The sequence below is a fragment of the Schistocerca americana genome, chromosome 7, assembly GCF_021461395.2.
Source record: "Schistocerca americana isolate TAMUIC-IGC-003095 chromosome 7, iqSchAmer2.1, whole genome shotgun sequence".
Classification (NCBI taxonomy): Eukaryota; Metazoa; Arthropoda; class Insecta; order Orthoptera; family Acrididae; genus Schistocerca; species Schistocerca americana.
The window spans coordinates 373,068,010-373,095,527 of record NC_060125.1 but is presented as its reverse complement, the minus strand read 5'-3'; the positions used below and the strand labels follow the sequence as shown (position 1 = coordinate 373,095,527).

At 44.5% G+C, this 27,518-nt stretch overlaps 1 protein-coding gene across 1 annotated transcript in view; it reads left to right on the top strand.

Moving 5' to 3' along the window:
- LOC124622948 (lipase 3-like) overlaps positions 1 to 27,518 on the top strand; it is a 170,654-nt gene that overhangs the window by 27,037 nt on the left and 116,099 nt on the right. The window contains exons 2-3 of the mRNA XM_047148739.1: positions 282 to 558; positions 19,958 to 20,078. Of these exons, the coding sequence (XP_047004695.1) occupies positions 282 to 558; positions 19,958 to 20,078 (398 nt within the window). The remainder of the gene's footprint in view (positions 1 to 281; positions 559 to 19,957; positions 20,079 to 27,518) is intronic.

Here is a 27,518-nt window from a genome sequence, read left to right as displayed (position 1 = left end):
GAAACCTTTATGTATCTTCTTCTCGCTTGGATGTTTAACTTCAAATATTTAACACCTTAACATTTGTAAAGTAATCAGACGTCTGAAGCTGTTTTATGCACAGTGTCCTATCCTTTAAAGAATCTGGGGTTGACTAGGAGATACAGAAACGAGCAAATAATCGCGATGGTGGGTTGGATCTTGAACACATGGCTCTGTCCTACAGGGCAGAAAATGAGAAGAGTTAAAAGCAACAGTGATGTGTTGGTGATGGCGCTGTGCTTGGCGATTGTTGGTTCCAGCCGCAGCTGGTGGACCAGTATGGCTATGTAGTGGAGGAGTATCACGTGACGACGGAGGACGGGTACGTGCTGACTTTGCACCGTATGCCGCCGCGAGCCCTCTCCCAACAAAAGGAGGAGGAGGAGTCGCCGATGTCCTTCTGGCGGCTGTTGGTACCCTGGGACGACGCCCAAACCAAGGGCTCCGCCAACGTCAGCCACCCGCCCGTCATGGTGCAGCACGGCCTCATGGGTAGCTCCGCCGACTGGACGCTGCCGGGGCCGATGAGGGGTCTGCGTGAGTTGCCTCTGTCTAACTACACACACAACCAGCACATTCTGTCTTGTAAAAATACACTGGACTTAACCACGAAATCTACTCTGTATGTCACTCCAAAGAACGCCCTCTGTGTTACGTAAGGTTATTTAAACAGGGAATAGACAAAAAATAAAGATCAGCAAAACAACAACAAAATAACATTCCTAATACCATGTCGGAAACCCTGACCATTCAAAACAGGTTCCAGTCATCTCGGAATCAATAAATACAGGCCCTTGTGGCTCTCAGGGGAATCTTATTCCATTATTCCTGCAAAATAGTGGTAACTTCAGATATCGATGGAAGTGGACAGTGAACATGCACCCTCTCTCCAAAGTAGACCATAAAGGGTAAATACTGTTGAGATCTGGTGACTGGCGACCAGGTGAGAAGCGCCAATTCACCCTCATGCTCATAAAATCAGTCCTAGATGATGCGAGCTGTCTGAATAGAGGCCCTGTCCTCTTGGAACGTTTTGGAACACTACTGAGGAACAAATCATGCGCTTGACCTGTTCATCCGAAATAATCGCATAATCCTTGGCACTAATGTGACCTTGCAGATTGTAAGGTGCCAGGCAAATCCAACACCTTCCATGAAAAACCTGACATGATAGCAAATCTGGCTATATGTCACATAGCTCCGAATTAATCCTGACATCAAATTAACCAAAGTAATACGATCAACGAGTGAGCAAATGGAATACCACAGACTAACACAAGAACGTCTAAATGCATGTCATACCTTCCCACTGTGAAACAGACGCAGTTCCGAGGGGAGAAATGAGAACAGAATCCGAGAGCAGAGCCGTGTAGGCTAGAACGGCCTACGATAAGAGCGGGACAATGGGACACCCGCATTGCCAACTGACCGCCAAGAGATCCATCCCCCAGTCCATGTTAAGAGGCAGAGCCCTCCAGAAGAACAGTATAGATCTTACGATAACACTAAAAGGGCCACACCAGCTGCAAGTTTTAGCGTGAGACTATACACGTCTCTGTTACGTAGCAAACATTAAAAACATTGCCCCACCACGAAATGTATAACGTTTCTCATTGGATAGACAGAATTTTTGTAGGCAGAGCTTAAGGTTAACGTTGAGATGCTGACTGGTCAGTTGAAAACACAGCCAGATACATTTTTCTTAAACCAACTTCGGTAAACAGTAGTAAGGATAAGTTCGAGAGAGTTGCTACTGAGACGGCGAGGTGTGTGCAGTTGCGCCGCCAGCCGCCCCTGACACTGCCTAACCACCGGCAAGGTAATGAACGCAAACGATGCCGCATAAGAGCGCATAAGGCTTCACTCAGAACTGCAGAAGTCTCATCTGTTACATCCCCTTTTTGCGTAATACTAGTGTTGATCGTCAATTAAACTTCGTGGTATTCACATTTGCTGCTTAAAGTTAAAATCTGAAACGCGATGATTTTTCTGTTATATAATTACTGAGAAGCCACATCAGCCACTGTAATTTACGACAAGTTAAATAAGTAATTAAAGATAATTGAGGGTCGGTGTAGACCGTTTTTGATAGTTTTCTCTTTTATGAAACTTAATTTAAACCTAGATTATAGATGTGATATGGCATAGGTCATCCTTCGACCCATTATAGAACTTAGAAACCCATTCAGGGAATATTCGTTCACATTTTTGTTGAACGCAGTTGGTTTTTATCGTCCTGTATTAAAATATTTCCTTTTATCAATAGTAAAATTTATAATCAATGTTTTGTGAGTAGAATAAAAATTCCAATGGTAAACTTAACTGCTTTTTCGGCGTTATCTTACCAGCTAACTAAAAATAGGAAAGCCTTGAGCCCCTTCCACTAAATTTAGTTAGTACTAAGATTCTTTTACAGGGAGTGCAGTGGAGCTGACGCTGAAATCATTAACTATTTGATTATATCATCGCTAGTCTCACTGAACTCTTCTGAACTCTACGTGTCATGTGTGATCTGGCGTCTCCTTACCAGCAACAGGTCCCAGGTTCAAACTATTCAATTCCCTAAAAAAACTCGCTCAGAACGTCGTTGAGCGAAAGTGGTAGGGAGGCACGACTTAGAACAAACAGACGCCACGCAGAATGTTAGAAGATTGACTATGGAGCCCATGGAATTCCACCATATGGCCACCCAAATCATCACTGAATCCCCGCCACGTTTCGTTCTAGGGGCGTAAACTCGGCTAGAAGTTAGAAACGGTGTGGAACAAGACTCATACAACTGAATGACTTTCTTCCATTGCTTTATAGTCCATGTTTTAAGAATTCGGCACCGCGTTTCCCGTTACGTGACTTTGCGTCACTGAGAAGTGGTTTTGGAATTCTTGCTCGCCCTGAAATTCGCGGCTCTGGAGCTTCCTTCGTGTTTTTTTTTTTTTCTCTCTTTTTTTTTTTTTTTTTTTTTTTTTTTTTTTCTCTGCGGGCAGGGTTCACAAGTTCGACATTCAGTTCCACAGTTAATTATGCAGCTTTCGTCTCCATCATTTTGGTCACAATCATCTTCAATGAATGTCTGTTGTTGTAACGGTGACCGGAACAGTCGCTGGGTTGAAGTGACGGAAACGCGGCGGGACCCACGGAGCGGCACGCGAACAACACAACGGGAGAGGACGGATACGACCAACGAAGGACCTTACGACAACAACAAGACGAACAACAGAGTCAAGAGAACTAAACAAGACAACCACGTCCACTCGTAAAGAAAACACGAAAGTAAACACGCTGTCTAATGCGAGGCGATGGGTCCTGAGACGTACACAAGGTTAGACTCGCAGGCTGAGCTTTTTTTTCCTTTATTGAATTTCGATTCCCCCGTAAGGGGGCGGGTGGCAGCAGCTTAGTACGCTGCTCTTCAGCCTACAGACTTTTTAAAAAGTAAGAAGAAGAAACAATAGGAGCAGGTGATAAAACGGTGACTTAAGTTGTAAAACGGCGGAAAATTGTGGAAAGTTAAAACAAAAAAACAAAGGGTTGGCAATGCTAATAAAATACACAGGAAGCAGACAGGTAAAATAGTAGACAGACAATAAAAAAAATGTCGACAGTCTGGTTTCTGTTCGCAAGAGATATAAAAATCACACCCAGCGACAGTACGATTTCCGTACTTCGGAAAAGACACACAACACTGAACACTGACTGTAAACACTGCACTAAAATGTCAGCACAAAGATGACACACCATTAGCCAAGGGCAGATTGGGGGGGGGGGGGGCGGGTGAGTGACCAGGTTGAGCGACAGCCAGGCACTTAAGTACTCTATCGGGGATGCCGCTGTTGGCCGCTGCAACCAAGTGTTTCACTGTGGCGCCCTCACGCTAAATGCAGGCCAGGAGGCGCGCACCGCCACAGCTTACGGCGCAATGGTGCAGAGACCTCTATGGGTCTTCGACGTCCATGACGTCTGGTGGGGATTCAAATTCCGCGGCGCACGGTACCAGATCTGTCATGATCAGTCAACACACATTTTCGTACACGTTGTGACTTATCGGATGACGGTTTTCCGCTTTAACTGTATGCAATATAAATCTTGGATATGGTGCCTCGTGAAACACGAAACACTTCGGCTATCTTGGTTAAGGAAATACCCATCATATGATCACCAACAATTTGCTCACATTCTATTTCACTCAGCTCCGGCATAATACAACCACAACTACGTAGGCAACTGTTCTGACAATTACTGACACGAGAAATGTATTGAGGACATTGCGTACAGATACCGTACATGGTAAAATGAAACATCGCAACCTGCAGGCTTGGCTGGCAACTGTATTTATGTTCAAGCATGAATGTTTCGCAATGTTTCCATTTATTTCCAACACCTGTGTCTGAGGGCTGTATGGATACATCAATACTTTTGCTCCGCAGCTATTACACTGAGGTAACAAAAGTCACGGGATACCTCCTAATGTTGTGTCGGACCTCCTTTCGCCCGGCGTAGTGCAGCAAGTCGACGTGGCATGGATTTAAGTCATTGGAAATCCGCTGCGGAAATACCGAGCCTTGCTGTCTCTATAGCCGTGCATAATTGCGGAAGCGTTGCCATTTCAGGATTTTGAGAACGAACTGACCTCTCCATTGTGTCCCATAAATGTTTTATAGGATTCACGTCAGGCGAACTGGGTGGCCAGATCATTTGTTCGAATTGCCTAGAATGCTCTTGAAGCCAAGTGCGAACAATTGTGGCCTGGTGACGTGGCGCAAATGGCCTGCAAGGAAGGGAACATAATTTTTGCAGTAAATGATCGGTTCAGTTGGACCAGAGGATCCAGTCATTCCATGTAAACACAGTCCACGTCGTTATGGAGCCACCACTAGCTGGCAACATGCCTTGTTGACAACCTGGCTCTGCGATACACTAGAACCCTACCATCAGCTGTTACCAACAGAGATCGGTACTCATCTGACCAAGCCACGATTTTCCAGGCGTTTAGGTTCCAACGTATACGGTCGCGAGCCCAGGTGAGGCACTGCAGGCGATGTCGTGCTGTTGACAAACGCTCTCGCGTCAGTCATTTGCTGCTATAGCCTATTAACGCCAAATTTCGTCTCACTATGCTAACAGATATATTCGTCATACGTCCTACATTGATTTCTGAGGTTAGGTTACTTCACGCAGTGTTGCTTGTCTACAAGCACTGACAACTCTACGCAAATGCCGCTCCTCTCGGTCGTCAAGTGAATGCCGTCGGGCACTTCGTTCTCCATGATGAGAGGTAATGCCTGAAATGTGGTGTCCTCCACGCCCTCTTAACACTGTGGATCTCTGAATATTGAATTCCCTAACGACGTCCGAAACGTGATATGCTACATGTCTAGCTGCAACTGCGATTCCGCGCTCACAGTCAATTTTCGGTAATGCACTGCCCTTTTATTCCATGTGTACGCGATACCACCGCCCTCTGTATGTGTGTATATCGCTATCCCATGACTTTTGTCATCTTTGCGTATTGATGCTGCTCATTGTGGATGGAGGAGGTCAGCTGTACATGCAGTCGATGAATGGCTTGGAGACTATACCGCACGAATGCATGACGCAGAAGGAGTGCGGATACCAGCTGAGCTGAGAGGATTTACATTCTGTCCAGCTGGGTGTATCGTGATAGGAGATAGGCTCCCTTCACGTAGTCGGCTCAGGGAAGACCGTTTTCTCCCACACCATGTAGCAATCCAGTGAACCATTGACTGCAGAATGTCGCGTTGCAGGGTACTGCGCCACCGATTTTGCAGCAGCCACCTGGAGAAATACGTTAGTGGCTGGTCGAAATATCACTTGGTTGGTTGCGAAGGCGTGAAGCTCATGCCGAGACAATTCCATAGTTATCTACATCTACATCTACATTTATACTCCGCAAGCCACCCAACGGTGTGTGGCGGAGGGCACTTTACGTGCCACTGTCATTACCTCCCTTTCCTGTTCCAGTCGCGTATGGTACGCGGGAAGAACGACTGTCTGAAAGCCTCCGTGCGCGCTCTAATCTCTCTAATTTTACATTCGTGGTCTCCTCGGGAGGTATAAGTAGGGGGAAGCAATATATTCGATACCTCATCCAGAAACGCACCCTCTCGAAACCTGGCGAGCAAGCTACACCGCGATGCAGAGCGCCTCTCTTGCAGAGTCTGCCACTTGAGTTTGTTAAACATCTCCGTAATGCTATCACGGTTACCAAATAACCCTGTGACGAAACGCGCCGCTCTTCTTTGGATCTTCTCTATCTCCTCCGTCAACCCGATCTGGTACGGATCCCACACTGATAAGCAATACTCAAGTACAGGTCGAACGAGTGGTTTGTAAGCCACCTCCTTTGTTGATGGACTACATTTTCTAAGGACTCTCCTAATGCATCTCAACCTGGTACCCGCCTTACCAACAATTAATTTTATATGATCATTCCACTTCAAATCGTTCCGCACGCATACTCCCAGATATTTTACAGAAGTAACTACTACCAGTGTTTGTTCCGCTATCATATAGTCACACAATAAAGGATCCTTCTTTCTATGTATTCGCAATACATTACATTTGTCTATGTTAACGGTCAGTTGCCACTCCCTGTACCAAGTGCCTATCCGCTGCAGATCTTCCTGCATTTCGCTACAATTTTCTAATGCTGCAACTTCTCTGTATACTACAGCATCATTCGCGAAAAGCCGCATGGAGCTTCCGACACTATCTACTAGGTCATTTATATATATAGTGAAAAGCAATGGTCCCATAACACTCCCCTGTGGCACGCCAGAGGTTACTTTAACGTCTGTAGACGTCTCTCCATTGATAACAACATGCTGTGTTCTGCTTGCTAAAAACTCTTCAATCCAGCCACACAGCTGGTCTGATATTCCGTAGGCTCTTACTTTGTTTATCAGGCGACAGTGCGGAACTGTATCGAACGCCTTCCGGAAGTCAAGAAAAATAGCATCTACCTGGGAGCCTGTATCTAATATTTTCTGGGTCTCATGAACAAATAAAGCGAGTTGGGTCTCACACGATCGCTGTTTCCGGAATCCATGTTGATTCCTACATAGTAGATTCTGGGTTTCCAAAAACGACATGATACTCGAGCAAAAAACATGTTCTAAAATCCTACAACAGATCGACGTCAGAGATATAGGTCTATAGTTTTGCGCATCTGCTCGACGACCCTTCTTGAAGACTGGGACTACCTGTGCTCTTTTCCAATCATTTGGAGCTTTCCGTTCCCCTAGAGACTTGTGGTACACGGCTGTTAGAAGGGGGGGCAAGTTCTTTCGCGTACTCTGTGTAGAATCGAATTGGTATCCCGTCAGGTCCAGTGGACTTTCCTCTGTTGAGTGATTCCAGTTGCTTTTCTATTCCTTGGACACTTATTTCGATGTCAGCCATTTTTCGTTTGTGCGAGGATTTAGAGAAGGAACTGCAGTGCGGTCTTCCTCTGTGAAACAGCTTTGGAAAAAGGTGAAAGTATTTCAGCTTTACGCGTGTCATCCTCTGTTTCAATGCCATCATCATCCCGGAGTGTCTGGATATGCTGTTTCGAGCCACTTACTGATTTAACGTAAGACCAGAACTTCCTAGGATTTTCTGTCAAGTCGGTACATAGAATTTTACTTTCGAATTCACTGAACGCTTCATGCATAGCCCTTCTTACGCTAACTTTGACATCGTTTAGCTTCTGTTTGTCTGAGAGGTTTTGGCTGCGTTTAAACATAGAGTGAAGCTCTCTTTGCTTTCGCAGTAGTTTCCTAACTTTGTTGTTGTACCACGGTGGGTTTTTCCCGTCCCTCACAGTTTTACTCGGCACGTACCTGTCTAAAACGCATTTTACGATTGCCTTGAACTTTTTCCATAAACACTCAACATTGTCAGTGTCGGAACAGAAATTTTCTTTTTCATCTGTTAGGTAGTCTGAAATCTGCCTTCTATTACTCTTGCTAAACAGATAAACCTTCCTCCCTTTTTTTATATTCCTACTAACTTTCATATTCAGGGATGCTGCAACGGCCTTACGATCACTGATTCCCTGTTCTGTACATACAGAGTCGAAAAGTTCGGGTCTGTTTGTTATCAGTAGGTCCAAGATGTTATCTCCACGAGTCGGTTCTCTGTTTAATTGCTCGAGGTAATTTTCGGATAGTGCACTCAGTATAATGTCACTCGATGCCCTGTCCCTACCACCCGTCCTAAACATCTGAGTGTCCCAGTCTATATATGGTAAATTGAAATCTCCACCTAAGACTGTAACATGCTGAGAAAATTTATGTGAAATGTATTCCAAATTTTCCCTCAGTTGTTCTGCCACTAATGCTGCTGAGTCGGGAGGTCGGTAAAAGGAGCCAATTATTAACCTACTTCGGTTGTTGAGTGTAACCTCCACCCATAATAATTCACAGGAACTATCCACTTCTACTTCACTACAGGATAAACTACTACTAACAGCGACGAACACTCCACCACCGGTTGCATGCAATCTATCCTTTTTAAACACCGTCTGTACCTTTGTAAAAATTTCGGCAGATTTCAGCTTCGGTGCTTTCTATCAGCGCTTGAAGTTCTGGTACTTTACCAACGCAGCTTCGACAGTTGACAATTACAATACCAATTGCTGCTTGGTCCCCGCATGTCCTGACTTTGCCCCGTACCCGTTGAGGCTGTTGCCCTTTCTGTACTTGTTATTGTTAGAATGTTGTTGTTAGAATGGCTCCATGGAATGAACTGAATGACTTCGAAGAGAAGATGACTACAATAACCCAGAAGATTGAGAGTTACATTGAAGAGATGTATCGCTACTTATGCTAGGCAGACTGGAAAGTTCCTGGCTTTTTATAGAAAGAATAGTGTCAAGGGGATAGTTGATAGGATCCATTTATTTAACGTACCGATCTCCACAGATTGCTGCAGTTTTTACAATGTTTGTGAATACTTTCTTGCCAATTCGAAAGGAAATTATGTCATAGATGGTCAATCCAGGCCTCAGCGCATATTTGGCATGCCAAGTATATATTTGACATCTTAATTGTCGTTATAATGACGACCCTTTACTTGTTTCTTCAGGTTAAGAAACAAATCATAGTTCGAAGGAGCCATGTCAGCTGGACTGGGTGATGTCGACCAATCGGAAACCCAGGGCCTTCTGTTTAACTGCCAGAGCATGGAACGTGAGCAAGGAACATTTTCTGCTACTGGCAAAAATGTGCACAATTGTTTAGTTCCCATTGTTACTGTTGATACGTCCTGTAACAAACTCTATTAAAAAATCGCGTTCCATGTTTCTAACAAATAAGTCGTGCTAATCATTAACAGGTGCAGAATCCCGGAGGGGGGGATATATATATATATATATATATATATATATATATATATATATATATATATATATATATATTGTATCTGCATCTGTTCACTGTTAACAAGTAACATAGTGACTACATTTAACACAACAGCAATGAACTCACAGTATGTGAAACGATTCACGTGTCTAGATATGGCAAATAAAAAACAATTCTTGTTAGGCTGTCGTAGGATTTCTTCTAGTTCTTGCACACCTTTTGTGCATGCCTTTTCAACTTGCCTGTCATCAGCTTCAAGTAATTAAGGAAGAACTATGACGGTCTCTGTCAGCAATGGCAATAAATTGTTAATCATCTTACGTGCAAACCTCACATAAAATTTCAAATGCTGTGAACCGGATCTGAGTATTATTGAGCCCGGTTTACAGAAGAAATTGGTAATACAGCTGCTTACACAAGCTGTCATCACCAGTAACAGGGGGAAACCGAGCAGTGCATAGTATCAATAGATTGTCTGTTTTGTCAACGTCATAACTTTTCCTAAAAATTAAGATATATGGCCAGTTTGCTGTCTCCCAAACAGTAAAGCAAACTCCTCCATCTTCTGCCAATTATGCTTCTTTCTCTTTTCGCTTCCCAGCCAGTGACGTCACATTCTTCCTCTCTACGAAATTTGTGTTTCTATCAGAGTCCTCTGAACTCTCGTCCTTTATCTCATGTCCATTGCTGCCAGCTTCCTCAGTTTAAATCTATTTGATTGTAATCTGCCTTTCGTATTCAGTTTCCCACGAACTAATACAACTTCTACGTTTTCTACTACAGTAGTTGCTGCTTCCCACTGTTTGTGTGCTCTAACTTCTAATTGGGGGCTCCCTATTGAATATAACTCTCTTTATAATATCTGTGTCGTTATATGAACATAATGTAGAACACGATTATACATAAAAGAGAACCTGATGGCCCTAATCTTGTCAGGATAAATGGATATATAAAAAGGAAAGAAATAACTGGTCTCTTTGGTCAACTTTAAATGGCATTTTCCCTTATTTGCTTCATTCAGTTTCTCGTGAAGGCTGGAGTGACAGTCGAGAAGTATGAAGTGCACCAACGAAATACCTTCTTCGTTCCAGAAAACGAAGCCTTAAATATACTGGCCGATTTCTGGGTGCAGAACTACTTCTGTCGTGGGCACCAAAGTGGCTCCATTCCTTTACGTGTTCGTTGATCTCGCTATCCTAAATATGGCACCAAATTCTATTCTTCGTCACTGAAGTTGGCCACACACGTTATTACACGACTGGCGAGCATGGATGCGCTAGCATCAGGACCGCACATGATGCTTGATCGAATTTCTGTTATACAAACTTCTACAAGCATGCAAACGTGTGCATACTTGAGCGTGTGTACTAACAGCAGGGAGTCTTGTGCAACTATTCCTCGGTTTGCGCTGCCATCATGTCGGGCGATCTGAAAAATATCAATCACGAATTGTTGAAAGGCATCAGACGCACTTACGTAAGTATGCCTTCTATCTGGAATATGAAAATGAAAGAGTTTAATGATAAAGGAAAGAAGAACGCTACGAAGAATCTACTTCTTGCGGAAAATAAATTACTAGATCCTACAACGGACATAGACACCGTAATCAAAAAGATAAATTCGTTACGCACTAACTACCGAAAGGAAACAAAAATGGAAAGTAATTATGAATCATGGCTCGTACAGATCAAATACAGAAACCAGTGTTACGATACTTCCATTTATTTAGTTTTTGAATAAGCAGGAGACATTATTTAGTTTTATTGGATTTTCATAACACAAGCAAACGGCCTGCCAAGGCCAGTGCATCGTCTTCTGGGCTTGGAAATCTGATGCTTGTAAAAGCATGCTTGAGCCGTGTGGAGGCTTAATGAATTTTTGCATGCTTGCGCAGAATGCTTGCACTTACGTGCTTGTCAAGCATGTAGTTACGTTTGTGGCCACCTTAAGTTAGCCAAAAAGTTCTTTGTAGTATGAAAATATGAAAAAAAACTCTGGGTGTTGATATCTATCAATGTTTCCCTGTTGCGGCATATAAGAGGAGCCCCTATTAATGGACTGTCAAATCCTTAATGCCAGTGGATATATTTATAATTATCTCGATATGTTTTGCTCGTAAACGAAGCTCTAAGGTTTCGTAAGTCGAAGGTGAACGGCCGAAACCCAAATAATACATGTTTAATGTTGGTTTATTATGCTTCAACAAAGAACAACAACATATTGCTCAAATTCAATCAGTCTTGTCACTGTACTATTTATTAAATCCAAATCATCTGAAATAGTTGCTCCCATCACGCTTCTGGTACTTGGCCTAATTCACTGAAAACTCTCCGGAACTGCACACCACTGTTTCTCTTCTTAAAGCGTAAACCAAGCAAGATTTCTATATTAAAAAGTCTCTTATGAATCAAATTATTATTCGTAGAATTAAAATGAGAGTGAAAAACAATTTTAATTATAATCCAGTGGACAAAAATAGAATTCGACAACCGTCGAAGATTGCGAAGTCTGCAATTCAAATGACACTGCCTAAAATAAAATACGGAGCACCCACAAGAAGAGGAGAATACGAAATGAAACTTTACTAGTTGAGAGGGTAAGTGAAGTTATTTCAGTGTTTGCAAAATCGAGTCAAATTAAGAAAGAAGTTGGCAGTAAGAGACCACTTATGAACACGTGGTTGCACACACTCTTGTCTCTATGCTTGCAGTGAATCGGTTGGGAAAGATGTCGTAATGCAAATGTAGTCTTTCTTGACGGAAGCTGGTCCACAACTGTTGTAACTGATCCGTGATATCCTGGATACAGCCACTGAGACGGGATTAACGTCCCACGTGGCCCCCCTAGAGATCTGAGGATCTTGCTGACCAGATTAACTTCACGCAGACATTTCATGCGTGGAGGACCATTGAGATACTGAAAAATAGCGCCATGGTTTATCACAAGGGAGGTAACACGTGAGGACGCAGGATGTCCGTGAAGTACTGTTGGGCCGACAGTGTTCCCTCAATCACTACCAGCCGCAACCTGAAATCATACCCTATGGCTCCCACACCAAGACGCCAGCAGGAAATCCGCTGTGCCTCTCCAAAACGTTGTCAAAATGGGCTCTGTCTAGAGATCGCCATTGTAATCGCCGACTATGGTCATCCAGTGTAGTACTCTACAGCATTTCATCGTTGAACACACTGGGACGCCATTCATCAGCAGTCACTGTCACGGCACCACTCAACATGCAGCCTTTTCTTGTGTTATCGGCTTTCTACCGTTGGGAGGGTCATTACCTACTCAGGCTGCTGGTTGTCCCCGACAAGTGGTGCGGGATGACACAGAATGTTGCAAGAAGTCGACTACTTTTTCTCGTGTGGAAGCTGGAGATGGAAATGAGCGTTTGGCGTCAATGACCGGGAGGCCCCCTGCGGGGCAGGTCCGGCCGCCTTGGTGCAGGTCTTATTACATTCGACGCCACATTGGGCGACCTGCGCGCTGGATGGGGATGAAATGATTATGAAGACAACACAACACCCAGTGCCTGTGCTGAGAAAATCTCCGACCCAGCCGGGAATGGAACCCAGGTCCGTAGGACGGCAATCCTTCAGGCTGACCACTCAGCTATCGGGGCGGACAAAGGTGGAGATGTGAAGTAGTTTCTATGTGCTTGGTGCACAATATGGCGATCTCCCCACCTGATGGTCAGACTTGGTTGACCGGAACCGTGACGACGAGTATACTTGCCCTCACGTTCAAAAATGTTCAAATGGCTCTGAGCACTATGGGACTTAACATCTGAGGTCATCAGTCCCCTAGAAATCAGAATTACTTAAACCTAACTAACCTAAGGACATCACACACATCCATGCCCGAGGCAGGATTCGAACCTGCAACCGTAGCGGTCGCGCTTCCAGACTGAAGCGCCTAGAACCGCTCGGCCACACCGGCTGACTTCTCAGCTTCCAAAGCAGTCCACAATCGGGCTGTCACATCCGAACAACCAACAAATCTGGATATTGCACGATGATGTCGATCAGCTGGCCAAATCGAGACCCACAATGATCCACTATGAAACACTGTCAGGTGATGGGGACGGTGTCTCTCATGTGTATATGGCATTTCGGTGTCCTTCTCAGTGATTACGCAACATCTGACACTGTTCATACCCTTTATATACACTACCATACCAGTAACAAAACTGATCACTCACAACGCCAATGCACTGTAGTGGCCATTCTACCTGTCATGCAGAATTGAAATTACAGTCATTCATACAGGGTGAAGCGAAATTCGCGCACTCGGGCTTCGCAGCGCAACTCCTCACATGCCAGTTATAAAAAAATGTATCTCACAAAATTTCGTCCGACGAGTACATCCGGCAGAAAAAGGACATTAAAGAGTGGCAATCTGGCAACAATGTAATCACATGTATGGTAACTACCTCTGTCAGCACACATTCCTTTTGCTCTACAGTTGGTGCAGTGCATAGAGTTTTGGGTTAGCATGCAGCAGGTCGATGGTTCGAACCTGGGTGAGGCCTATGTTTTTTGTTTTGGTAATTGTAGTGCCGGTGGTATGGTATTTCGCATCTTCATCGTCAACAGCGATTGCAGCGGGTCCTCCAGAAAAAACTTGCACTTACATACTACAATGGAAGATTAGTCAGCTTTGAAAGAAGCCCGTTTCATGCAATGGAATTTCACAATTACCTCATCCACTAGGTGCGAAAACTGTTTCTTTGTATCCTCCTCCAATGGTCCTAGATATTAGTAGCAACTATTATTCTTGTCTCGTTTAGGTCCATTACATTTCGTTAGGGCCTTACGTTACCAATAGGACTACCAATGTGCTTTGCGAATAATGTCCAAACTCGGTTACTATTTGTATGCGTTATCACCATGGTCCCAGGCCTTTCAACACTGAGTCTGGTAACTGCATACTGTTTAGTACATATTTCAATGCATTATTATTATTATCCTATCGATGGGACTGTGGAAACATCACGTCTATTACCGTTAGGGACACAGTGCAATTCGAAACAGAACATTTCACCATTAGCGATGTCGGTATGAATCATGCAGAACAATATCTGCCAGAGGGGTAATGCGCATTACATTGAACAGGCGCATGTTTAGCATCTCAAATGATGTTGTTTTTGTTGTTATTCTGTCCTATGACAGGTCATTTGCTTCAACTGTCTATTTTCTATTTGTCTAACCACATATTTTTTACGTTCAGAGTTACAAAATGTAGTAAATTTAGGATACATGTGATGTTAAAAACGGCGTATATTACAGTATGAAATGTCAGAGTGAAATTAGCAACTAAAAAATTGCGCCCCAACCCAGGAGCGAACCCACGGCCTTCTGCATGCTAAACCAAAACTCTATCCTCTGGACGAACTGTGGAGCACAACTAACATGTGCTGACCATACATGTGGATACATTGTTGCCAGATTGCCCCTCTTTAACATCCATTTCCTGCCGGGTGTACTCACCGGACGAAATTTTGCGAGAGACTTTTTTTTTTTATCGCTGGCATGTCAGGAGTCGCGCTGCGAAGCCCGAGTGCGCGAATTTCGCTTCACCCTGTATATCCGGCAACGGTGTGTACGCTCATGAAATTACGTTGACAGCCAAAAATGTCTTCTGGGTGCTTCAGGTCTTTGTCAGGCATTGTACACTCCTGGAAATTGAAATAAGAACACCGTGAATTCATTGTCCCAGGAAGGGGAAACTTTATTGACACATTCCTGGGGTCAGATAGATCACATGATCACACTGACAGAACCACAGGCACATAGACACAGGCAACAGAGCATGCACAATGTCGGCACTAGTACAGTGTATATCCACCTTTCGCAGCAATGCAGGCTGCTATTCTCCCATGGAGACGATCGTAGAGATGCTGGATGTAGTCCTGTGAAACGGCTTGCCATGCCATTTCCACCTGGCGCCTCAGTTGGACCAGCGTTCGTGCTGGACGTGCAGACCGCGTGAGACGACGCTTCATCCAGTCCCAAACATGCTCAATGGGGGACAGATCCGGAGATCTTGCTGGCCAGGGTAGTTGACTTACACCTTCTAGAGCACGTTGGGTGCCACGGGATACATGCGGACGTGCATTGTCCTGCTGGAACAGCAAGTTCCCTTGCCGGTCTAGGAATGGTAGAACGATGGGTTCGATGACGGTTTGGATGTACCGTGCACTATTCAGTGTCCCCTCGACGATCACCAGTGGTGTACGGCCAGTGTAGGAGATCGCTCCCCACACCATGATGCCGGGTGTTGGCCCTGTGTGCCTCGGTCGTATGCAGTCCTGATTGTGGCGCTCACCTGCACGGCGCCAAACACGCATACGACCATCACTGGCACCAAGGCAGAAGCGACTCTCATCGCTGAAGACGACACGTCTCCATTCGTCCCTCCATTCACGCCTGTCGCGACACCACTGGAGGCGGGCTGCACGATGTTGGGGCGTGAGCGGAAGACGGCCTAACGGTGTGCGGGACCGTAGTCCAGCTTCATGGAGACGGTTGCGAATGGTCTTCGCCAATACCCCGGGAGCAACAGTGTCCCTAATTTGCTGGGAAGTGGCGGTGCGGTCCCCTACGGCACTGCGTAGGATCCTACGGTCTGGGCGTGCATCCGTGCGTCGCTGCGGTCCGGTCCCAGGTCGACGGGCACGTGCACCTTCCGCCGACCACTGGCGACAACATCGATGTACTGTGGAGACCTCACGCCCCACGTGTTGAGCAATTCGGCGGTACGTCCACCCGGCCTCCCGCATGCCTGCTATACGCCCTCGCTCAAAGTCCGTCAACTGCACATACGGTTCACATCCACGCTGTCGCGGCATGCTACCAGTGTTAAAGACTGCGATGGAGCTCCGTATGCCACGGCAAACTGGCTGACACTGACGGCGGCGGTGCACAAATGCTGCGCAGCTAGCGCCATTCGACGGCCAACACCGCGGTTCCGGGTGTGTCCGCTGTGCCGTGCGTGTGATCATTCCTTTTACAGCCCTCTCATAGTGTCCGGAGCAAGTATGGTGGGCCTGACACACCGGTGTCAATGTGTTCTTTTTTCCATTTCCAGGAGTGTATATTGACTGAACAAAGTTGACGTGGGGATGGAAGGACCGAAGACAAACCTGGACCCGGATTTTTCCAGGGTATAGTGTTACGTAAGTTATCAATGCATTTATATCGATGTGTCACTTACACTGAGATGACAGAATCGTGTAGGACCTTCTTTTACCCTGCGTAGTGAAGCAATTCGGCGTGGCATGGACTCAGCAAGTCGTTGGAAGTCCCCTGCTGAAATATTGAGCCATTCTGGCTCCACAACGTTCCATAACTGCAGAAGTGTTGCCGGTTAGGAATTTGTGCACGAACTGATGTCTCGATAATGTCTCACAAATGAACGATAAAGTTCATGTCGGGTGACCTGGGTGGTCAGATCCTTCCCCCGAACTGTCCAGTCTTCTGAAAACCAGTCACGAACAATTGTGCCCCAGTAACATGGTGCATTGTCATCCATAAAATTTTCATCATAGTTTGGGAACATGAATTTCATGACTGGCTACAAATGGTCTCCAAGTAGTCAATGATCAGTTTTGGACCAGAGGACCCAGTCCAACTCATGTAAGCACAGCCCACAAAATCAGGCAGAACCACCAGCTTGCACAGGGCCTTGTTGACAACTTGGTTCCATGGACTCAGAGGGTCTGTGCCATGCTCGAAGCCTACCATCAGCTCTTACCAACTGACCAACTGAAATCAGAATTCATCCGATCAGGCCATGATTTTTCAGTCGTCTGGGTTCCAACAGGTATAGTCACGAGCCCAGGAAAGGCATTACAGGTGGTGTCGTGCTGTTAGCAAAAATACCGCGGCGGCCATCTGCTGGCATAGCCCATTAACGTCAGATTTCGCCGCCTTGTCCTAACGGATACGTTCGTCGTACATCCCACATTGATTTCTGCGGTTGCTTCACGAGTGTTGCTTGTGTGTTTGCGCTGACAAATCTACGCAAGCGCCGCTGCTCTCGGTCGTAAAGTGAAGGCTGTCGGCCACTATGTTGGCCGTGGTGAGAGGTAATGCTTGAAGTGTGGTATTCTTAGCACAGTCGTGACACTGTGGATCTCGGAATAACAATTTCCGGAAAGGATACTCCACCTATCATTCCGCGGTCAAAGTCTGTTAATTCCCAGCGTGCTTCGATAATGACGCCGGAAACCATTTAACATGAATCAGTTGAGTGCAGCTCCGACCATGCACTGCCCTTTTACACATTGACTACGCGGTACTACCGCCATCTGTATATGTGCATATCGCCATCTCGTGACTTTTGTCGCTTCAGTGTAATTAGTATTAATTAAAACACCACGTTCTCTATCGAGGTGTTTCGACCATGCTTTCGACTGAAAACTATTGAATGTCGATGGTGCATGTGTACGTACTCCAATACGTCTCCTCAATGCGTAACACACGTGTTCTACGGGATTTAAGTAGGAGGAATGGGGAGGCCAGCCCATTCGCCGAATATATTCTTGTTTCAAGGGCTCCACCACTTGTGTAGCTCAATGCGGTCACTCATTGTGATCCTTAAAATTAAGTCAGGACCGAATGAACCCCTGAAAAAACGCACATGGTGAAAAAGTACAGTGTCACAATAACGTTAAGCGGTGGCTATGACGTACTGAAAGATTTTTGAGGTAAGTATTCTGATGGAGGTTTATGCCTCCCCACACCATAATACCTGGATCACCAAAACTATCCCGTTCGATTATATTCCTGAGCGCAGTACTTGTACCCATCTCACGCCACATCAGGGTACGTCCATCAAATGGTTCAAATGCCTCTGAGTACTATGAGACTTAACATCTTAGGTCATTAGTCCCCTAGAACTTAGAACTGCCTAAACCTAACTAACCTAAGGACATCACACACATCCATGCCCGAGGCAGGATTCGAACCTGCGACCGTAGCAGTCCCGCGGTTCCGGACTGAAGCGCCTTGAACCGCACGGCCACCGCGGCTGACCGTCCATCGTTGCCCAATACGATTTTTTACTGGAGAAACAAAAACATGATGATGCGAAACTTGCTTGCCCTCTTACCTCTTGCACCTTACCTGAAATTAAAAATAGTTATAAAAATGAGGAGTGTGTGATATTTGCACATAACGTGAAGAGGTATCAGGCTCTCATACGGTACCCAATTCCAGTGTGAGGTGCCACAGCAAAAGCCGTTTCAGCCCTCCTCCCTACCATTCCATTGTACCAAGTAATGGGCTCCATGCGGCATTCTGTGTCGTACCACGTCATTGATCGGAGACTAAAAGCAGCCGGTCCTGGAAATTACGGTCTCATGCGTAGGCTGCCGTTAACCCCACAAAAAAGTTTTGAGTGGTGATGTAACCGGGAAGCATAGACCGCTAATGAATGACGTCGCATTGTGTTCAGCGATGAATCGCGGTTCTGCACTACTTTGATGACCTTGATAGGCTAAGTATGTCGGCAATCTGGGCAGAGGTGCCATTCTTACAATATTTTGGAGAGTCTCACCGGTGTTATTCCTGACGTCATAGTGCGGAGAGGCATCAGATATGACTTCATGTCACGGCTGGTGGTTATTGAGAAAACTCTGACGGCACAACTCTACGACATGGATATCCTGTGTCGTCACGCCGTTACTTTTTTTTCTCATTAGTCAGTATCATGGTGCCGTAGCAAGTGTATCCATGAACTACGTTCGTAATGTTGAGGCACTTATGGCCAGCAAGATTCCCAGATCTGTCTCCGACTGAACATGTGAGGGATCAGCTCGGGTGTCAAATCCGTCCTAGTATTAGTGTACAGGATGTCAAGGATCCGCTTCAACAGTTATGGGCCAACTTGCTCAGAAGCGAATACAACAGATTAATGACACCCTTCCTAACATGTATACAGACCAGCAGGATGTAAATCATGCTGACAAGTGAATTTATACTGCCAAGTTCTTTGTAAATTTGACTCGATTCTACAATCTCTGAAATAATATCACATACTCCCCGTCTCTGTAAAGTTTCATTTTGTTTCTTCATCTCTTTTGGGCGCTGTACTTTTCTTGCCAGGCAGTGGAGATAAAGGAAGAAGTATGATCGTTGTACTAGTAAAATGAATTATATGTCATCTTTTAGCGTATTAGAATGATCGTAGGACTACTATGTAAACGGTCTGTACTTACTCGTACTTAAGTAAACAACTTTTGAGGAAACAAGTAGTCTACTACTTTAATACAATAACGACCCTGGCACTAGAGTCTCAGTTGGCGGCGTTTACACCAACATAGTCAATTGTTGCTGCTTCGCCTTTTAGTTTTAGTACATATCTTGGAAATGTTTGCGGAACGTTTCATTTTCTTAAAACATCGATTCGATATCTTGAACCACCTACGAAATGAAAGTAGTGTTTTACATATAAATTGAGTCTACCGAAAGATTCAAGTAATTATGAATGCTAAAGGGGTCTTACAGTGCATTACGGCTGTGTTCATTATAGCTTTTTCCAGTCGTCAGGTTATTCTCTGTTTGCGGCAGCTTATATTCTGGTGGATGAGGGCTACGACGTGTGGCTAGGCAACACGCGGGGCAACATCTACTCCAGGAACCACACCACGCTGCACCCGGTGCGTGACAAGCAGAAGTTCTGGAATTTCAGGTGCGGAACAGTAAGGACCTGTCCCATTAGTGACTAAACATTGAGAAATAACTGGTATAAATTTACATATTAAACGGAAAGCTTAGCACCAAGGTTTATTGCTTCATTGTTAATTTGTACAGTCTTCTTTACGTAACTTTAGTGTTGTTCTACTTTCACACATTCTTTCTAATTCTATATATATCTTCACAACTTGAGCTAAGGATTAACGAAACACGTGTTTACTCTTCCTTTTAGATACTTCATTCTTGTGGGGACATTGCTTCGATGTGAATGTGCTCCTTTTTCCGTATTCAACTTGTATATTACCCAAACATTATCAAAGTAGCAACTTGAAATCTGGATCAACTCCTCTATGAAACGCTGATTCCAATTGTCGCACGTCTGTAATGTAACTCAGATTTTACGAAATACAACTAGGTGAAAAATGTTAGGATAACAACCAATAAGAGAAGGATTAGACCAGTGGCTTTCTTTGTGGTATGCGGGGTACTATAAAAGTACTGAAAACAATAAATATAGCAAAACAGCCATTATAGAAACAAACACGAAAGTTAAAGAAACGAAATTAGTCAATTCGTGTATAATAAATTATAAATGTATTACACTATGGGCAAAAACTGTCGTGGCAGCCACATTCTTCCAAAAAAGCCGGTATCAAGCATTGAAAACTAAATTTTTATTGGTTGGGACGAGAGTACATAGATGTTACGTCGCTCTAGTGGAAGTATGCATTCCTGAGAGGAAAATAAGGAAGCAAATAAAAACTTCTGTCAACAACTGCAACGTCACACTCATAAGATTAATAAAAAGAATTACCACATATCATGCGACGGTTTTTTACTTTCAAATGTACGAGGTAATACTTACAAAAATACCTTTACGAGGTAAACTCCAGTCAGCAAGCCACAATAAAGCATTTTCTAATAAAGAATAACCTAAGAACTTAGTTCATAAGTGTAAAAGCCTTCAGGGGAAATGAAATTTATTCAGATCACTTTATTGTATCTGCTAAGTATGACATGTGGAAAAAGTGAAGGTGTCCAGCATATGAAAAGTACTAATTTCACGTACTTCTGAAATACAGCGTGAAACACTTGTGTGGAAACAGACTGATAGAGTTTTTCTTAGGAGTACTTACAAGAAACTACACTCCTGGAAATGGAAAAAAGAACACATTGACACCGGTGTGTCAGACCCACCATACTTGCTCCGGACACTGCGAGAGGGCTGTACAAGCAATGATCACACGCACGGCACAGCGGACACACCAGGAACCGCGGTGTTGGCCGTCGAATGGCGCTAGCTGCGCAGCATTTGTGCACCGCCGCCGTCAGTGTCAGCCAGTTTGCCGTGGCATACGGAGCTCCATCGCAGTCTTTAACACTGGTAGCATGCCGCGACAGCCTGGACGTGAACCGTATGTGCAGTTGACGGACTTTGAGCGAGGGCGTATAGTGGGCGTGCGGGAGGCCGGGTGGACGTACCGCCGAATTGCTCAACACGTGGGGCGTGAGGTCTCCACAGTACATCGATGTTGTCGCCAGTGGTCGGCGGAAGGTGCACGTGCCCGTCGACCTGGGACCGGACCGCAGCGACGCACGGATGCACGCCAAGACCGTAGGATCCTACGCAGTGCCGTAGGGGACCGCACCGCCACTTCCCAGCAAATTAGGGACACTGTTGCTCCTGGGGTATCGGCGAGGACCATTCGCAACCGTCTCCGTGAAGCTGGGCTACGGTCCCGCACACCGTTAGGCCGTCTTCCGCTCACGCCCCAACATCGTGCAGCCCGCCTCCAGTGGTGTCGCGACAGGCGTGAATGGAGGGACGAATGGAGACGTGTCGTTTTCAGCGATGAGAGTCGCTTCTGCCTTGGTGCCAATGATGGTCATACGCGTGTTTGGCGCCGTGCAGGTGAGCGCCACAATCAGGACTGCATACGACCGAGGCACACAGGGCCAAAACCCGGCATCATGGTGTGGGGAGCGATCTCCTACACTGGCCGTACACCACTGGTGATCGTCGAGGGGACACTGAATAGCGCACGGTACATCCAAACCGTCATCGAACCCCTCGTTCTACCATTCCTAGACCGGCAAGGGAACTTGCTGTTCCAACAGGACAATGCACGTCCGCATGTATCCCGTGCCACCCAACGTGCTCTAGAAGGTGTAAGTCAACTACCCTGGCCAGCAAGATCTCCGGATCTGTCCCCCATTGAGCATGTTTGGGACTGGATGAAGCGTCGTCTCACGCGGTCTGCACGTCCAGCACGAACGCTGGTCCAACTGAGGCGCCAGGTGGAAATGGCATGGCAAGCCGTTCCACAGGACTACATCCAGCATCTCTACGATCGTCTCCATGGGAGAATAGCAGCCTGCATTGCTGTGAAAGGTGGATATACGCTGTACTAGTGCCGACATTGTGCATGCTCTGTTGCCTGTGTCTATGTGCCTGTGGTTCTGTCAGTGTGATCATGTGATGTATCTGACCCCAGGAATGTGTCAATAAAGTTTCCCCTTCCTGGGACAATGAATTCACGGTGTTCTTATTTCAATTTCCAGGAGTGTATTTGGTGACGGTGTGGCAGAAAGTTCATCGCTACATACAACAGAGAGCTATAGAAGCCCTTCATCTACATCTAAATCTACATGGATACTCTGAAAATCACATTTAAGTGCCTGCCAGAAGATTCATCGAATTACCTTCACAATTCTCTATTATTCCAATCTCATATAGCGCGAAGAAAGAACGAATATTTATATCTTTCTGTGCGAGCTCTGATTTCCCTTATTTTATCCTGGTGATCGCTTCTCCCTATGCAGGTCGGCGTCAACAAAGTATTTTCTCATTCGGAGGAGAAAGTTGGTGATTTTAATTTAGTGAGGAGATTCCTCCGCAATGAAAAACGCTTTTGTTTCAATGATGCCTATCTAAAATCCTGTATTGTGCCAGCGACACTCTCTACCCTATTTCGCAATAATACAAAACGTGCTGCCCTTCTTTGAACTTTTTCGATGTACTTCGTTATTCCTGTCTGGCAAGGATCCCACACCACGCACCAGTATTCTAAAAGAGGACGGACAAGCGTAGTGTAGACAGTCTCTTTAGTAGATCTGTTACATTTTCTAAGTGTCCTGCCAATAAAATGCAGTCTTTGGTTAGCCTTCCCCACAACGTGTTCCTTCCAATTTAAGTTGTTCGAAATTGTAATCCCTAGGTATTTAGTTGAATTTACGGCCTTTAGATTTGACTGATTTATTGTGTAACCGATGTTTAACAGATTCCTTTTAGCACTCACGTGGTTGACCTCATACTTTTCGTTATTTAGGATCAATTACCAATTTTAGCATCATGCAGATATCTTTTCTAAATCGTTTTGCAATTTGTTTTGATCTTCTGATGACTTTACTAGTCGTTGAACGACAGCGTCATCTGCAAACAACCTAAGACAGCTGCTCAGATTGTCTCCCACATCGATTATATTGATAAGGAACAGCAAAGGGCCTATAGCGCTACTTTGGGGAAAGCCAGAAATCACTTCTGTTTTGCTAGATGACTTTCCGACAATTACTGTGTACTGTAATCTCTCTGGCAGGAAATCACGAATCCAGTCACACAACTGAGACGATATTCCATAAGCACGCAATTTAACTACAAGCCGCTTGTGTGGTACAGTGCCAAAAGCCTTCCGGAAATCCAGAAACACGGAATCCATTTGAAATCCCTTGTCAATAGCACTCAACCCTTCGTGGGAGTAAAGAGCTGGTTGGGTTTCACAAGAGCGATGTTTTCTAAATCCGTGTTGACTGTGTGTCAATAGACCGTTTTCTTCGAGGTAATTCATAATGTTCTAACACAATATACGAGTCCAAAATCCTGCTGCATATCGACGTTAATGATATGGGAATATAATTTAGTGTATTACTTCTACTACCTTTCTTGAATATTGGTGCGACTTGTTCAACTTAACAGTGTTTGGGTACGAATCTTTCTTCGATGGAACGGCCGTATGTGATGTTAAGTATGTAGGTATTGCATCAGCATACTCTAAAAGGAACCTAAGTGGTAGACATTCTGGACCAGAAGACTTGCTTTTATTAAGTGATTTAAGTTTCTTCACTATTCCGACGATATCTACTTCTACGTTACTCATGTTAGCAACTATTCTTGATTTGATTTCTGGAATATTTACTTCGTCTTCTTTGGTGAAGGAATTTCGGAAGGCTGTATTTAGTCACTCTGTTTTGGCAGCAGTGTCTTCGATAGTATCTCCACTACTATCGCTCGGAGAAGGCATTGATTGTGTCTTACCGCTAGCATACTTCACATACGACCATAATTTCTTTGGATTTTCGGTCAGGTTTCGAGACAAAGTTTCGTTGTGAAAACTATTATAAGCATCACGCATTGAATCCCTCGCTAAAAAGAAGAAAATGAGGAGCAGATGCAAAAGTCTGTAGATGTCGAATAACGCAACAAGAGAGAGTGTAAAGAAATCTGCTTACATATATCTACAACAAAAGTTAATAAGTAGGAAAGGAACGGTGAAAAAGAAACGAAATTGTGGAAAGAATACCATAACGAGTGCCGTGAAACGAATTTCTAATTCAAATGGTTATTGGTATTCATTCTCACAGAATTACGGCTACAAAATTTGAAAAGAATTAACAGCAAAGAGAGAGAGAGAGAGTGAGAGAGAGAGAGAGAGAGAGAGAGAGCGAGAAAGAGAGAGAGAATAATATAATAACAGGTGTGGAAAATAGAGATCAATGGATGTATCACTACAAAGACTACCGTGCCAGTAGAAAATTCTATCAAAAAAAAGAACACAATCAACTTGAGTAAGTTGATCTCAGAACAACTGAACTGTTTCAAAAATCCTTCATACGAACTGTAAGAAAGCTACTGCAACAAATCAAATAAAATTAATCTAAACTACAGAGCGTGATGCTACACGGTAAGTTTTAACACATAATCAATCTATGTTGTGAAATTTCCGAAGCATGAAAAAAACGCAAAATTTATATAACTCCTTTCAGAAAAGGTAGAAGCAAAAATTATGCAGCTGTATCTCCTCATCACAGTATGTCATTTATAGACGAGAACAATACACAGCAGCCTTAATACAAGCTCAGAAATTCTCATTGGTAAGGAGGAAAATGGATTTAAACACGGAAGTGAGCTACTATTAACATTTAATAGACCACACTATTCCTTAAATACGTGTTAACTGGGTTCAGTAGGTCGTCTCCATTATCTGGTGGTTAGTGTTTCTGGGGCTCTCGCGGAGATTCCTTTAACCAAAGGACGTCCTGGAAGTTGCATGACGTTCATTTACTGAATAAACAGTCGACGATATTCATACAAGCCTGATGTTTCCTCACATATCTGTGCAAGTGAATGAAAATGTTTTTACTGTGTCAGTGAATACTTTACGTTTACAATTTGCCTGTGGGCTTCTGTCTCGGATTCCTAGACCAACGTTTGTTTGACGTTTTTATGACGTTTCGTCAGCACGAGTGGCTGGAAATGTCAAAGCTCCATCCTTTGCTGCTCGTGGGGGATTGCGTTCGCGGCCGCAGACTGTATGTACGTAGCGCGGACACTTTCAAGGGATTTTCCGTGCTCATTACCACAGAGGTTCTGCTCTTGCTACCTGCAACACCCATTCTCAGAAGCACCGGGATCCATGATCCGTTCACCCTGAGGTGTTCTTCTGCCTTTTTCAAGCCGTTGTCATATTTGTGTATTTCTAAAGCTTCCCTGAACAAACGGTGTGTTAGATCTTCTCTACAACAAGAACTTCAAAAATGTTGAAATGTGTGTGAAATCTTTTGGGACTTAACTGCTAAGGTCATCAGTCCCTAAGCTTACACACTACTTAACCCAAATTACCCTAAGGACAAACGCACACACCTATGCTCGAGGGAGGACTCGAGCCTCCGCCGGGACCAGCCGCACAGTCCATGACTGCAGCGCCTGAGACCGCTTGGCTAATCCCGCGCGTGTCGGCGAATTTCACTATGTGATCGGTCTCATACAGCCATGGCCAATTTCTCTACCTGCCCCAATCTGCAATGCCGCTTACGCTTGGTGATCTTGGTGTTGATTGATCGTCCAGTCATTCCAAAGTAGACTTTTCCACGTGTACTGTATTTTACGGACTATAAGATTCACTTTTTTCTTCGAAAAATTGCCCCTAAAATTCAGGTGCGTCCTATACTCGAAATTAATGCAAAAATGTCCAGTGTTTGATTCCCGCCGTCTTAATGGCCACGTATTTGATGCTGCGGGAAACCTATCTCTGTCTGGCAACATTGGATTCAACTGGCATCAGTAGTACACGATGCGACGAAAATCAGTTGCGGGGAATCCCCTCCAGCCGCACCATCCCAAAACCAAACACTGTCTAGCCTATGATACGTCGTTGCACTCTACGGTGCCAGTGAAATTGGACTGAAGGCGATTTGTTTTATCGATAACAGTATAATATTTTTGTTAGTGGCTAGTTTCGTAATGGAAAAAACTAAAAGGTACTCATAGGAGGCGAGCTATAAATTGAAAGTAATAGTGAATGCAAAACATGGAAATAGAACAGCTGAGCGGATTTTCGGGCTTCCACCAACAGAAAAAACCATTCGCGATTAGCCAGATAGTACAGAAGAACTGAAAAAATTGAGGAAGACTAAATGTGCAAATACAGGACTGAATGCAAAATGGCCAAAAGTAGAAGATAACGTACAGAAATGGATTCAAGGATACCGTCAACTTATTATTGGAATTAATACAAAAATGATTCCAATGCTCGCTCGTAAGCTGGCACTACAGTAGAACTTAACAGACTTTAGTGGTGGAGTTGGTTGGTGCTACAGGTTTATGAAGCGTCATGGACTTAGCACGCGAACCAAATCCAAAATATCTCAGAAAATGCCATAAGAGTGTTAAGAGAAAATATTATCTTTCTCTCGCTTTATTATTCAATATCGAAAGAAAACGAGTGTCGAGCTAAGCCAAATAGTGAATATGGACGAAACTCCTCTGAAATTTGATGTACCTAGTAACAGAACTATTGCCACGAAAGGTGGTAAAACTGTAACTATAGAAAGAAATGGACGTGAAAAAATGCACTACACTATTGTATTTTCACACTATGCTGACAGTACTAAACTTTACCCAGTGAGAAATCTCGAGCTCAAAACAATATGAAAACCTTCTGAAATACCGCCAGGTGTTGTTGTTCACGTACGTGACAAGGACTGGATGTACGGGGCTGGTATGAAATTATGAATTAACGTAGTGTGACAGAGTAGGAAAGGTGCTTTATTAAAGAAGAGTTCTCTATTTGAGCTACATCAGTGTAGTAGTCATTTGAAAAATTATGTGAAAGAGGACCTGAGACAGGGAAATACAGAGCTTGTTGTTATTCCGGGAGGA